At 38.9% G+C, this 14071-nt stretch overlaps 1 protein-coding gene across 2 annotated transcripts in view; it reads right to left on the minus strand.

The window, feature by feature from the left end:
• The window catches only part of LOC148306108 (transmembrane protease serine 9-like), a 30072-nt gene that overhangs the window by 12343 nt on the left and 3658 nt on the right, over positions 1-14071 (minus strand). The window contains exons 3-11 of one of the 2 annotated variants that reach the window (XM_088265629.1): positions 11884-12095; positions 11107-11310; positions 9387-9536; positions 8532-8656; positions 7354-7533; positions 6268-6427; positions 4005-4212; positions 2739-2947; positions 1408-1482 (exon numbers count right to left, since the gene is read on the minus strand). In XM_088265629.1, coding sequence (XP_088121755.1) covers positions 1408-1482; positions 2739-2947; positions 4005-4212; positions 6268-6427; positions 7354-7533; positions 8532-8656; positions 9387-9536; positions 11107-11310; positions 11884-12095 — 1523 coding nt within the window. Of the gene's footprint in view, positions 1-1407; positions 1483-2738; positions 2948-4004; positions 4213-6267; positions 6428-7353; positions 7534-8531; positions 8657-9386; positions 9549-11106; positions 11311-11883; positions 12096-14071 lie in introns of both variants that reach the window. The other variant, XM_088265628.1, reaches the window with a different exon arrangement.

Consider the following 14071-nt stretch of genomic DNA (forward strand, 5'->3'; position numbering starts at 1 on the left):
GGGGATCAGGACCGTCGAGGCGCTGTTTAGAGCTGCCCGAGACAAGGACAATTAGTCTCAGGTGATAGTCTACATCAGAGAGACCTGACATGACACAAACAGAAAAAAAAACTAAAAAAACTCGAAAGAATGCAGCCGAAAATGCGTTCTTTAAGAACAAATGTGTGGCAAAACGTTGTATGATAGATGTTCGAATGGGCGAAAGAACTTTTAGTCCGCCGAGGAGTTCCTATCGGGTGCTATGCAAGCAGAATGCGGCGTAGAGGGAAGGGGGAATAGTGTGCCCCACTCGGAATATTTCGTGCCTATGAGCTTTTCCGAAACACATTCCCGTTCCATCGAGTATATTGCGATATGTATTGGAGGGGGTGAGCTCCGCTCGTAATCCTTCGGTGCATATACGAGCTTTGCCGAATCACTGCAAGCGCCCATGTTATCTGCATTTATTTATTTATATATTTATTTATTTAACGGCTAATGCCTTTAACATAATGCATATCGCTGACTCCTTTCAAGAATGTTATAAATCACAACATGTTTTTTCAGGAGAACGTTTTTAAAGTTTAAAAATATAATACAATGTATTAAAAATAAATATCAAGCCACTTATTGAACTTTATACTGTGCAACAGATCTTTTTAGGTAAAACCTGAAGGTTTTTTCTCCATTTGAAAAATATTTAGTATATTTAAAAAATAATTAAACAATACCTTTTCTTCAAAATGCAAAAACAACACTTTCTGCCCTGTAGCTGGTAAATATTAAGTTAAAAATATGCCTCTTTTGCTGGGATATAGTACATTTTCTAGGCATTCCGAAAACATGCACAACTGAAAATTGACGATTTTTGATTTATGACGTTCTTGAAAGGAGTGAGCGATATGTACAATATCTAATATAAAAATACACGAATGAATACACTAATAGAGAAACAAAAAGTCTTAACATAAAATAATGATAAAATAACAAATAGTAAGCACTGGTAAATACACGTCTCCTTCACACACTATCAGCGAGCAGCGAGAGAGAGCGAAACACAATGTTTAAATTTATCCATTATAACATGGAGAAGATATGCTGAGAAAGTACAGACTTCAAGGTGGATAAAAATATATGAAATAAATCTATACTTTCAAAAGCATTGGCTAATATGTGAAGCCGTGGAATCGGAGAGAACATGGCATAGTTTGCATTATATACAAATGCTGTGAGTATAGATTTTTGCCTAGTACCTCTTAGACGCACGCTATGCTTTATTTGATTTTGGAGATCAGGGCTGTCCAAAAAATTATTAAACATTATAATTATTTAAACTATTAATTTATTTCTCTATTACTGAGATGAAACAGGGCCGGACAAAATTGGGCCGGCGGTTGCCTATGTATGGTGATTTAAACTGTAACTCACTGTCCCACGCCTTTTGTCCAGTTGTCTGCACATTGACGGCATTACTAGGAAGAGGAGGGCATGTCAAGTCATCACCTGAAAAAGACCTTTCATTTAATTAGCGTCCAATTCAAAAACTACATTTCGCAATCAAGATAGCACTGCTTAGATGTGATGCGGTGCCCTACGCACCATAGATCTTCTTCTTAGTGGGTTACATCTACCTGTGTGTTATATCTATCTATTACATAAAGTGAAAGATGAATGATAAGGAGAGTGATATATATATATTTAAAAAAAAACCCATATCCGATCAAGATAACACTGTGTTTATATGCCGCACCCCAATGGTGCATAGGGCACTGCGCCATATAAACGCAGTGTTATCTTGATCGTTTACACATGAAGGAAAGGTGATCAGCCCTCCGCTTCAGGTACCGACCAGTCCAGGGTAATATTGAACAAATATTACAGTGAAAAAAATCAGTCATATTTATTTGACCCCCCTTGGGAATCGAACCCAGGACCTCTAAACGGTAGCCGAGCATGTTGACCAGTACACTACGGAGGCGGACATTATTATTACCATACCATGCTTTTAATATCCAAAATATGTGTGATGATTAGTTTTCTTCTTTCATGGTCAGTCTCTATCTCTTCAACTCGGCGAACGTGCTACAACGCATGTCAGAGATAATTTGGTCCATGTAGGTTAAGTGGGTCGTCCTCTGCAGTTTGTCCCTTCGCACATGCCTTCCGCAATCACAAGAAGCACGCCTGGGTGTCATATAATATGGCCTATCCATTTGGCCCGCTTTGTGTTACTTTATTTAGAAGATATCTAGACTCCCCAGCCCTACTTGATACCTCATTGTTCCCTACATGTTCCGATAAATGAATCCCTGGCATGTGCTTGTAGCACCACATCTAAAATGTGTAAAGCTGTCCCCATTCTGCCTGCCCGATAGTCCTTATACATATTATGGCATAACCATTTGGCTACTGTTGTCACATTTTTTTTACAATATTTGTGAGTTCACTACCGCCATCTATGTTGGTGAAAGTTACACGTGTGTAAAGTGATCACCAAGCCTATGATGGTTGTTAGATCCAGACTCAGTAAATGCCCAGACTTCCATATTCTTCTTCACCGATGTTGAGTTGTCAAAAAAGTTGTGTTACCTTATTAAGTAAGCATCTAGACTCCCCAGCCTTGCTTGATACCTCATTGTTCCCTACATATTCCGACTAATGAATCTCCAAAATGCGTCTGTAGCACCACAACCCCCATTCTTTCTGCCAGACAGTCCACGTTTCACCATGAGCAGAAACATAAGAAGAAACATCCTCACTCGTGCAGACTGGCTGCGAAGACCAAGTGTTGGTATCCTGGCAAATCACCCGGGTGAAGGCGGAGAGGTGGTAGTTGGCCTTGCAGGAGTACTCCAGCTGGGTGAGGTGTGGTACCATGACTCCGGGAACCGCGGGTCTGGTGGAATTGCTGAGGACGTACTCCCCGTTGTCCGGGAAATCCGGCAACGTGCAGCCATCTTGGCGAGTTCTGCGAAACACATAGGGCAACATTAACAAAAACTTATGTATTAACCTGTTAACCGGGGAGTTCACTTTTTAATTACGCAACATACAACGGGTACAAACTCTTTCACTAGAACGTGTCAGTGCGTTATACCTGGTGGACATAAGTATTTTTGAGTTACATTAAATAATTTTCGCCGCGAAAAGTTTCATTGGAGTATTTATGTTTTTATGTATTTTTATCAATGTAATTTTTAACTTGACTATAATAAAATAATCAGTTTCTGACTCTCCAATCCATAACCGGAAACACATTGCGAGACTGAGTAAGAAACACCGACATCCGGAGCATGTGTAAGACGGAGGATATCGTGAGGTGGGGACGATAACGAAGGCGATACTGGAATCATCATGTAAACAGAATGTCAGAAGACAGACTTCCACGTATCGCCCTTCAAGGAATCCCTGAAGGACGCAGACCCCCAGGCAGACCTCCAAAAACGTGGAAAGACAGCTGGGAGTCAACATCCCAAGAGCTACAAGCGGAGGAACAAACAGATCCTTAGGATGTAGAAAAAGAAGTAGTTTTATTTTTGTTGGGTAATATATCCAAAATTAAACAAGGTTTATTGGATTGAATTCTACATTTATTTATTTATTCTACATTTTAATATGTGACGCGTCTCGTCTTTTTAAGACATTATAAAACACTCAAGAGTGTTTGATAATGTCTTAATATTAATCTCTTACGTGTCACGTATTAACATATACATAAATAAATGTAGAATTCAATCCAATAAACCTTGTTTGATTTTGGATATATTACCCCACAACTTAATATGGAATTCTACCAACTGTCTGCAGTTACAGTAAATAAGTTTTATTTTTAGTGAAAGTTTTCTTTTTATGTTTTTTGGATCTTTAGTTTTGGTATACCGCGAATCAAAGGTGCTCCCTGACTTCAAAAAGGTTCAGAACCACTGATCTAGAATTTTCTATATGATTATCTATATGATATCTATATGATTATTAATTCTATTTGATTATCCATCACCGTCTCTCATTTTTCATGTTTAACATACTCCAAGTTGTGCAGCTGTCGCAAGATCCAGTTCCTCAGAGAGAACACGTTAGTGAAGGCCGAGTATGTGTTGTGTCGGCACGTAGTGCGGTCGTCGTTCAGGGGGCCGTTGCTGACTATCCCCCGCAGATACCAGCGCTCCTGCCCCACCACGTCGCGCGTCGGGAACACCAGGCCCCCGCCACTGTCACCCCGACACAGTGTGGATCCTGGAAAGAAAGAGATAATAGATGTAATGAAACACTTCCAGCTATCTTTATCTCTGAAATATTTGGGAAACAAATAATTCTATAACCTTTCGACAGATATAAATAAATAAAGATATTTAACCCTTCACAGCATAGTGTATCAAATTTGTTACATCCCCAAAAGTTAGTGTTAAAACGTTCTTTAAAAATATAAGCAACCATTCTTTGTTGTTACTGATTAGATACATTCATAACTCACGTATATAGTTCATAATTTAGCCAAAAGACGCGCTATGAACGCCAAAATAACAACTTCGCTTGTCTCTCTTTTGTCCGCCTCCGTAGTGTAATGGTCAGCACGGTCGGCTACTATTCTGGAGGTCCCGGGTTCGATCCAGGGGGGGTCAAATAAATATAAGTAATTTTTTCACTCTAATATTTACTCAATATTACCCTGGACTAGTACCTAAAGCGGAGGGCTGATCACCTTTCCTTCGTGTGTTAACGATCAAGATAACACTGTGTTTGTATAATGCAGTGCCCTATGCACCATTGGGGTGCGGATAAGGGTTTGAATTGTCTCTCGAAGACGAACTGTCAATGCAGTCATGCGGTCATGCAAAAAAAAGTCAGGCAGTGAAGGGTTAAATTCTAAAAAATAAATTGAATGCCATTTATATGTGTTGACACATTGTTGTCAGGCGGTTTTTTTCAACAAACCTAACCTTAATTAGGGTCGTATACTAATCATAAGTAACCGCAAACCAACTCGGTTCGGCTAAATGTTTTTGGCTGTGCTGTACCAAAAGTAAGCAAATATTAAAGAATGCTTATAAGCGTCTTCCGCACGGATACCAACAGTATGTAAAATACACTTTTTACGCATATCCCGCAAACAATGTGTTATTGAGGGACAGTCATGTTTATAGGGAGTAGAAAAACACGCAATATATCCTGGTAAAAAACGTTAACTCTAAAATCCCCACTTGAATAATCCCTACAACATTTTGAGTGTGTCCAAATACTTGTTCACAAAATCTGGATTATCTCCAATTACAGGAGTTATTTTCATATTATTTTTGACATCTCATCAAAGATGAAGAAAAATATGGAAGTCTGGGCAAGAATGCCCCGTAAATGCCCTGACTTCCATATTTTTCTTCATCTTTGATGAGATGTCAAAAATAATATGAAAATAACTCCTGTAATTGGAGATAATCCAGATTTTGTGAACAAGTATTTGGACACACTCAAAATATTGTAAATAAATTATCTGGTCAAATTATAAGCTTAATAATAAAAATGAAAATGGTATTTTCTGGCGATTCTCATGTGTGTGATTATAATCCAGGATTCGGATCTCACATACTAATATAAGAGTTTCTGCTTAGTAAAAAAGCTTCTTTACATCTCACCAATAGATGTCTCTAGTGAAGTTCTAGTGATTCAAGAACAAGGTTTCCAAATTGGTTCATATATATAGAACTTCCAAGAATTTGAGTGATGTGGTTGTCAATAATGGGTAGAATTGGTGAATGTTACACGTGTGTAAAGTGATCACTGAAACCAGCCTATGACGGTTGTCAGCCCCGTAAATGCCCAGACTTCCATATTTTTCTTCATCTTTGTTGATATGTCAAAAATAATATGAATAATCCCTGTTATTTAAAGCTTTTAACTTGAATAAATTACCTACTATTAAACTTTAATTTGAATTTACTTTTAAAACCACAAAAATATGACATTTCAAACTATTTAGTGTATTTTGCCAGTTTAAAGAACATTGAAAACTTAATAATTTGCATCGTTAAGTCAAAATTGCATATTTTCGAGTTAACGTTATTTGCCAGTACACCCTCGATAAGTAGTGGTGTAGTTGGGTAGATGCTCGACTGCAAAACTAGCGTCGCGGGTTGATCCCCGACAGTTTGCAAAATAAATATTTTCAATTAGTCTGGGTGTTTGTGATATATTTTTCACATTTACCTTCCCTATCCTTACTACCCTACCTGCAGAAAAGCTTCTAAAAAGTAGAAACTTCGCGGGTTATTCCTTTTAAAAGAAATGTTTACAAACCATTGAGGTATCCGGCACAGAGTTTGTCAGCAGTGAGGTACCGGGTGAACTGGTATTTGGACAGCTCAGTTCTGCACACTTCGTATTCTATCACCGGAAGGGTGAGGGTCTTCAGCTCTTCCGAGGCAACTCCGGTTTCCGTGGCCCCCCACCCCGCCACCTGTGAGAAACAAACATACGTCGTCTATTTGAAAAGAATTCTATTTTTGTTTGCAAGTAAGGTCAATAGAAAATGTTGATTTTAACTTGATAAATCTCTATTTTTGTTTGCCAGTTACTAGAAAATGTTGATTTTAAAGTGGATAATTCTCTATTTTTTATTGCAATTCAAGGTTACTAGAAAATGTTGATTTTAACTGGATAAATCTCTATTTTTGTTTGCCTGTCAAGGTTACTAGAAAATGTTGATTTTAACTGGATAAATCTCTATTTTTGTTTGCCTGTCAAGGTTACTAGAAAATGTTGATTTTAACTGGATAAATCTCTATTTTAGTTAGCAAATCAAGGTTGCTACAAAATGATGATTTAAACTAGATAAATCTCTATTTTAGTTAGTAAGCCGAGATTACTAGAAAATGATGATAAAATTTTTGTTTTCAAGGACAAATTATAAGAGGATTTGAGAATATGCCTACATGCCACTAAAATAAATACTTCTAGTAACACTCTCCTTATCATTCATCATTCACATCGTGTAATACCACTTTAAAATTTTTATTAAACCATATCCGCTCCCTAGGTGGAGCATATGAAGTCCACAAACTGTCTCCAGGATTTTCTGTCGGCTGCTAGCTCCCTTGTATCCTCCCAAGTCAGATCCACGTCCCTAAGTTCTGACGAGAACTGCCGACGAATTGTCAGCAGTGGTCGTCCTGGGCGGCGCGAACCTGATGCCTTGTAAAAGAGGCAAGCTTGATGGCGGCTCTCGGGAGGCATGCGGAGTACATGGCCAAGCCAACTGAATCGCTTTTTCTTGACGGCAGTTGTGACCGAGATTTGCAGTGCCCTATGCCTTATCTCTTCATTCCTCACAAAGTCAAACCACCACACGCCTAAAAATTACTAGTAATTTCACTTGAAACTTACCATTCCGAGATTGTTATTAGAGAGTTGGAAGTTGTTGAAGTCATATCGAACTAGGTCCACGCAAACTGGGTGGACGTAGTAAGAAAATGTGAAGGGTGATTCCAAAACCACAAGGGCTATGTCAGTTTGTTGGTTTTGTTCGTCACCGCCATAGAACTCATGAGATCTGATTTGGCTGACCTAGAAGGAAATTATCATATTACTGATTGAATTTTGTTTGGATCCCGCCAATTGCAAAATAAATTCAAGAAAGATTTGTTTTCAATTGGTCTGGGGTATTTGTCATGTATTTTTTACATTTATCTTCTCTATCCTTACTATCCTACCTGTAGACAAGCCTCTACATAAAGAGGTTTCGCGTTTTATTCCTTTAAAAAGTATAAAAAATAAGAATGTCAGTCACAACCATTGATAAAATTAGAATTATAATACGCAAAAATGTCATAAAGTACAGGCTCTGATGTAGGGTTTGTGAGACGCCCATACGCATTCAATGCTAGTGTGGTACTCTGTGTCACAAGAGCCCGAGATACCTAGTCTCAGACCTGAGTATGTAAGAGTGAGAAACCTCATTTCATGAAAAGAGCTGTAGCCCATACATATTTTGTGCGAGTGTGGCAATCTGTGACATAAGAGGATTTACATCCGAGCCGGAGATAGCTATCTCACAGTCAGACTAGAGGACGAGAATGCGGGAGACCCAATCAATGGTCCCAAATTCATAGTACATACAAAATGGACATTTCTAACACTAGAATCATGGGTGTCTTTTGAATATGAAAATGTTGACGATTTAGATACCATTTTTGGAATAAAGAGTTAAATTTTTTTTGCGTTGTGGCCTTTTGGCATTTAACCAGCGATATATTTTTCCTCCCAGTCAATGACCCGCAATTTATAGTACCATAGAACGGGGCTATTTGAACTTTGATGTGTTACTTGAACCCAGTATAAAAAAATATTTACATCTGTATTTGGTCTACAATAATGAACGTATCAACATGATTTATTGTTTCCCTGACAGGTGACACTTATTGTCACGATACATTCATTATTGTAGACCAAATACTGATTTCAATATTTTTTTTGTTCTGGGCTCAAGTAACACATCAAAGCTCTACGGTACTTATATTTTTCCACTCATAGAAACATAACTTACTATGGCAATCCTTACTTACATTTGATATCTGAATGTTTCTGTCCAACTCATGGCCCCAAGTTTTATAATACTTCCCGGCTACTACTCTGTAATACTTGGGATGCCTGTTTGCTTTTTTCCATTCATCGTAGAAGCAATGTGCGGCTGGTAAATAGAAACAATATTTGTAGTGTGAATTGTGATGTATTACTACCATCACGCCACTTCCCCGCAGAGGTAGGCAGAGAGGATGGAACCCCACACTCTTCTGTCCTGACATACACTCCTCGCCTCCCTCACATCCATACATTTAGTCATACATGCCCTCCGCTTACGCAGACTTTTGACACCACCAGATTTTAGGTTCTGATTGATCTGATCGTGTCTTTTTCGGCCGTCCTTGCTCACATTCGCCACATATATTTTCATAGTCATTCTCTCATTATTCATTCTCTCCACATGTCCATACCACCTTAAAGAAAATGAAAGACAAGATGGAATATATTAGCAATCGATGTAACGAACCCATAAGGCAATGAACCCTTTGACTGATGAACTTTAATGAAGATTTTATTTGATAAAAGACAGGTTTTATTCTTAATTTCTGATGATGTAATAATGCATTATTGCAAGGCATTAAATAACATTATTTTCCAATTTTTCTGATTTTATGGAACGTTTAAACTAAGAATATGTTCAACTGTCGGTAGCCTGGAGGGGAAGAGAGGGAGAGGAAGATCCCTAACACGATGGACCGATCAAGTTAAGGCAGCAGCAGGCACCTCGGTAGTTGGAGCGCTACGTGCAGCGCAGTCAAGGGATAACTGGAGAAGAGTCATTGCTTCCACAAGTCACAACCCTCAGTAAAAGGTAAAAAAATAAATATGGTACTCACCAGAAATGACGATATGAGTTTGTAATATGCTCCCCCCACAGATTTGTTCATAACTTCCATTCATATCCTGGTATATAGCAACGTGCCAAGGAAGGGAATTTTTATTTGCCACTTGACCATTGGATATGAGGGTGACTCCGAAAGACCTCCCTGTTCCACAGTCTGAAAGGTAAAAAATGTTTATCCTTTTTTATGTCTTCTTCCTGACTCCATCCTAACTTATTATCTCTGTAGTATGTTGAGATCAGCTCTCCTCATCCTCAGGTCGTAGGTCCTCTGTCATGGACAACGTCACCTAGGCCATGCCTTCGAATCATGTTATCTTTCTGCAGCATCCATGAGTTCTTTGGTCTTCCTTTAGATGTCTTTCGAGGAAGATCCACGGTGATTACCTGATTCACAATATGATCAGGTTCTCTACGTTCTATGTACCCATACCATTTCAATTGCCTTTTCTCTGCCTTACTATTGATGTCTGTTACACCCAGGCTTCCACGAATGCGTGAACAAATCATGTGTGTTGTATCTTTGTTTGTTCAAAGCAAAAGGAGTATTTTAAGTCTAATATAATAAAACATACGTACATTTTTAAATTAAAAAACTATTCCGGCAGTAAAACAGAGTGCGACAGAAAAAAAATAAGATGGCAAAGTAATGTCAGTTTTGTGAAGGACTTAAAGTGCTGTATTTTTGTTTGTTCAAAGCAACAGGAGTATTTTGAGTCTTGTATTATGAAAAATATTTTTCTTTTATTATTTTCAACTTGTAACCTACACCAAGCAGAAGAAGAAGAAGAACTTGTAACATGCAACTTGAGAATACAACTTCATATAAATGAATGACTAAATTTCTGTACATGTGGTTTATGAAGAGAATTGTAACTTACAATGTAAAACTGTTACCGTATTAGTTTTTACGACAAGTATCCGTTTGGGTATACATACGGCACCTTTTTACACAAATATTATTTTCTTTAATTTTCAAAATCAAGTAGACGAAACAATGTGTGTGCTTACGTAATTAATAATAAAATAAAACCCTTATCCGCACCCCAATGGTGCATAGGGCACTGTGTCTTATAAACGCAGTGTTATCATGATCGTTTTACTTATGAAGGAAAGGTGATCAGCCCTCCGCTTCAGGTACCAGTCCATGGTAATATTGAATAAATATTACAGTGAAAAAATCACTTATATTTTTTTTTTACCCCCCTTGGGAATCGAACCCGGGACCTCCAGAACGGTAGCCGAGCGTGCTGACCATTACACTACGGAGGCTTACGTAATTACAATGTATATTTATATAATTCGTCAAAATGATAAAACATGGTATTGTAATGAACTAAATTTTTAGATAAAAAGCTTGACATGAAGTTTGGGATCTTTTTTGTTTTAAAAAAAGCCCTGTATACATATATAATATATAATAACACCCGTATCCGCACCCCAATGGTGCATAGGGCACTGTGTCTTATAAACGCAGTGTTATCATGATCGTTTTACTTATGAAGGAAAGGTGATCAGCCCTCCGCTTCAGGTACCAGTCCATGGTAATATTGAATAAATATTACAGTGAAAAAATCACTTATATATTTTTTTTTTACCCCCCTTGGGAATCGAACCCGGGACCTCCAGAACGGTAGCCGAGCGTGCTGACCATTACACTACGGAGGTGTATACATATATATAAATATTATTTTTAAAAAAACTTTGGAGCTCACCAGGAACACATTTAGGAGTGGAATGATCCCAGACTCCATTGTCACAAACGAGAGTCTCCAGATAGTCCACTGGAGAGTGCTCTGGCTTACACACGGACTCAATCCTGCTGCCGCTGTCCATCTTGACCGTGCACGGAATATCCAAGTTGGCTGCTGAACGACACTTGAAGTCAACAGTAAAGGAAGTGACCATTGTGCACGGTTCTGAAAAATATACACAATGCTGTTACCATACCATAGAACGGGGCTACTCGGGCAAGTCAGGGAACTGGTCGAAAATAACTTCTTCTTCAATCCCTTATCCGCACCCGATGGTGCATAGGGCACTGCAACATAAAGATCCAGTGTTATCTTGATCGTTGGTAGAGAGCGGGAGACTATTGGTAGAACGCTATAGAAGCCAAAAAAGATTATACTGATCGAAATTGGGTATTTTTTAAATTCTTCAAACCCTTAACCGCACCACAATGGTGCATAGGGCACTGCATCATATAAACGCAGTGTTATCTTGATCATTAACACATGAAGGAAAGGTGATCAGCCCTCCGCTTTAGGTACCAGTCCAGGGTAATATTGAATAAATATTACAGTGAAAAAATCACTGTAATATTTATTCAATATTACCATATTTATTTAACCTATTATAATATTAACATATTTATTTAACCCCCCTTGGGAATCAAACCCAGGACCTCCAGTACGGTAGCCGAGCGTGCTGACCATTACACTACGGAGGCAGACTGGGAAAAATAACTGGGACAAGTATGTTGGCCTCACTGGTGCATTTGGGTGTGGTGGACCAGGCGTTGTTCTTCTGGCACGTTGAGACCTCATCGGAGAGAATGTAATTCTTGTTCCTGCAGGAGTACTCCAGCACGGAGTAGTGGGGCACCCTGTCTCCGGCCCGGGGGCTCCCATAGCTCTGCCTGGTGGCCAGGGAATAGCGCCCATTCTCCGGGAACTCTGGCAGCACACAGCCCGTCTCGCCACTAAAAAACAAATTATATTGACATATTGTTTGTGGGAAACGCTTAAAAGCCATCATGACATATGGGATGGAAAGCAGAGCAGACACCGTAGTCACAAGAAATGCGCTAAGAGTGTAAAGAAACGGAGACTCTAAGGGCGGTGACTGACCCTAGCCATTTCGTCGTAACGTAACACGTAACGATGCGAGCATTCATAAAGTCAGTACAGCGAGCCGAGCGCTCCATCCATAGTTTCGGATGCTCGCTGATGCTCGCCGCAAGCCATGTTACAACGTTACGTTAAGACTAAATGCTCTGGTCAGTCACTACCCTAAGGGCGTTTGTCCACTACACGGAATTAACGCATATCAGTTAGCATTTTAAAACGATGATTGGCTTGGATTGGCTTGTGCTTTTGTCCATCTTTCTTCGGATCGGAGCTCTTGATTGGTGCGTGAACACGTTGCGCATAAATTCAATCACGCTAAACTGTTGTAGTTGCTTTCATTTTTCAAATCCGGACTGCCGGACGGTCAAATTCCGGGTAGTGGACAAGTGCCCTAAGGAGAATATCTGGCAAGAGTCTACGAGACAAAATAAAGAACAACAGGATAAGGGAATTATGCGAGATGGAAGACGTTAGGTGGGGAAGGCAACGAAGGAGATAATGGTATGCGTATGTGAGGAGAATGAAACCATCCAGACTCCTCGACATCGCACTGCACAAGGTAGACGACTCCCGGGCAGACCACCAAAGAGATGGATGGACAGCTGGGAATCGACATCGCAGGAGGCTAATCCCTCTTAAAAACAGGCAACAAGCCTACACCAAGCAGAAGAAGAAGAAGAACCTTATTAGCGAGTTTTACATACTTTTGTTGGTAGAGAGCGGGAGACTATTGGTAGAACGCTATAGAAGCCAAAAAACATTATACTGATGGAAATTGGGTATTTTTTAAATTCTTCAAACCCTTATCCGCACCCCAATGGTGCATAGGGCACTGCATCATATAAACGCAGTGTTATCTTAATCGTTAACACATGAAGGAAAGGTGATCAGCCCTCCGCTTCAGGTACCAGTCCAAGGTAATATTGAATGGATATTAATTATTGAATGAAAAATCACTTATATTTATTTGATCCCTCCCCTTGGAATCGAACCTGGGACATCCAGAACGGTAACCGACCGTGCTGACCATTGTACTACGGAGGCGAATTTAAAAAAAAACCTTTTTCAATATTTTTTTTAGGAGAGAGAGCCTATTATAACATTTATGTTTTCATTTTTAAATCAAACACAGATTTTTTGAGTCTACAAAGTTGTATTTTACTAACAAAAAACATTTGTTTGAAAATGCCATAACTAGGCCAAACAATTGTCACAATTTTAATTTTTTATGTGTTTTTGTCAATCAAATACAACTTAGTAGACTCAAAAAATCTGTGATTGGTTTAAAAATTAATACATAAATTAAAATGGAGTTCTACAAATTAAACGCCAAATCAATAAATGAATACAAGTGATTTTTTCACTTGATTATTTATTAAATATTACCCTGGACTGGTACCTGAAGCGGGGGGCTGATCACCTTTCCTTCATGTGTTGATGATCGAGATAAAACTGCATTTATATGATCCAGTGCCCTATGCACCATTGGAAAGCGGATAAGGGTTTGTCTGCTGTGCTGGTCGGGGTTGTGGGCGTCTGTGTACCGGCCAGCGTCGAGACGTAACCGGATCTAGCTGACTAATTGAACTAAACACTAATCCCTTTCACTGCCTACACTGGGGAACTTCTAGAAAATTTTGTGATGGACTTACAATCTTGTATTATTTAAATAGGCAGTGACAGGTATATTGAAAGCTTTTAAATGTAAATTCACAGTAAAATCAGGATACAATTTTATATTGTTTCACAGTTTCAATAAATTTCACAGCTTAGTTGAAAAAAAAATTGCTTTGCAAGAGCAGATCTGTCAGGAAGCCTAGATGCTTCT

This window comes from Brachycentrus maculatus, unplaced genomic scaffold, assembly GCF_059751285.1.
Source record: "Brachycentrus maculatus isolate JH-2025_06_01 unplaced genomic scaffold, ASM5975128v1 h1tg000253l, whole genome shotgun sequence".
Taxonomy (NCBI): domain Eukaryota; kingdom Metazoa; phylum Arthropoda; class Insecta; order Trichoptera; family Brachycentridae; genus Brachycentrus; species Brachycentrus maculatus.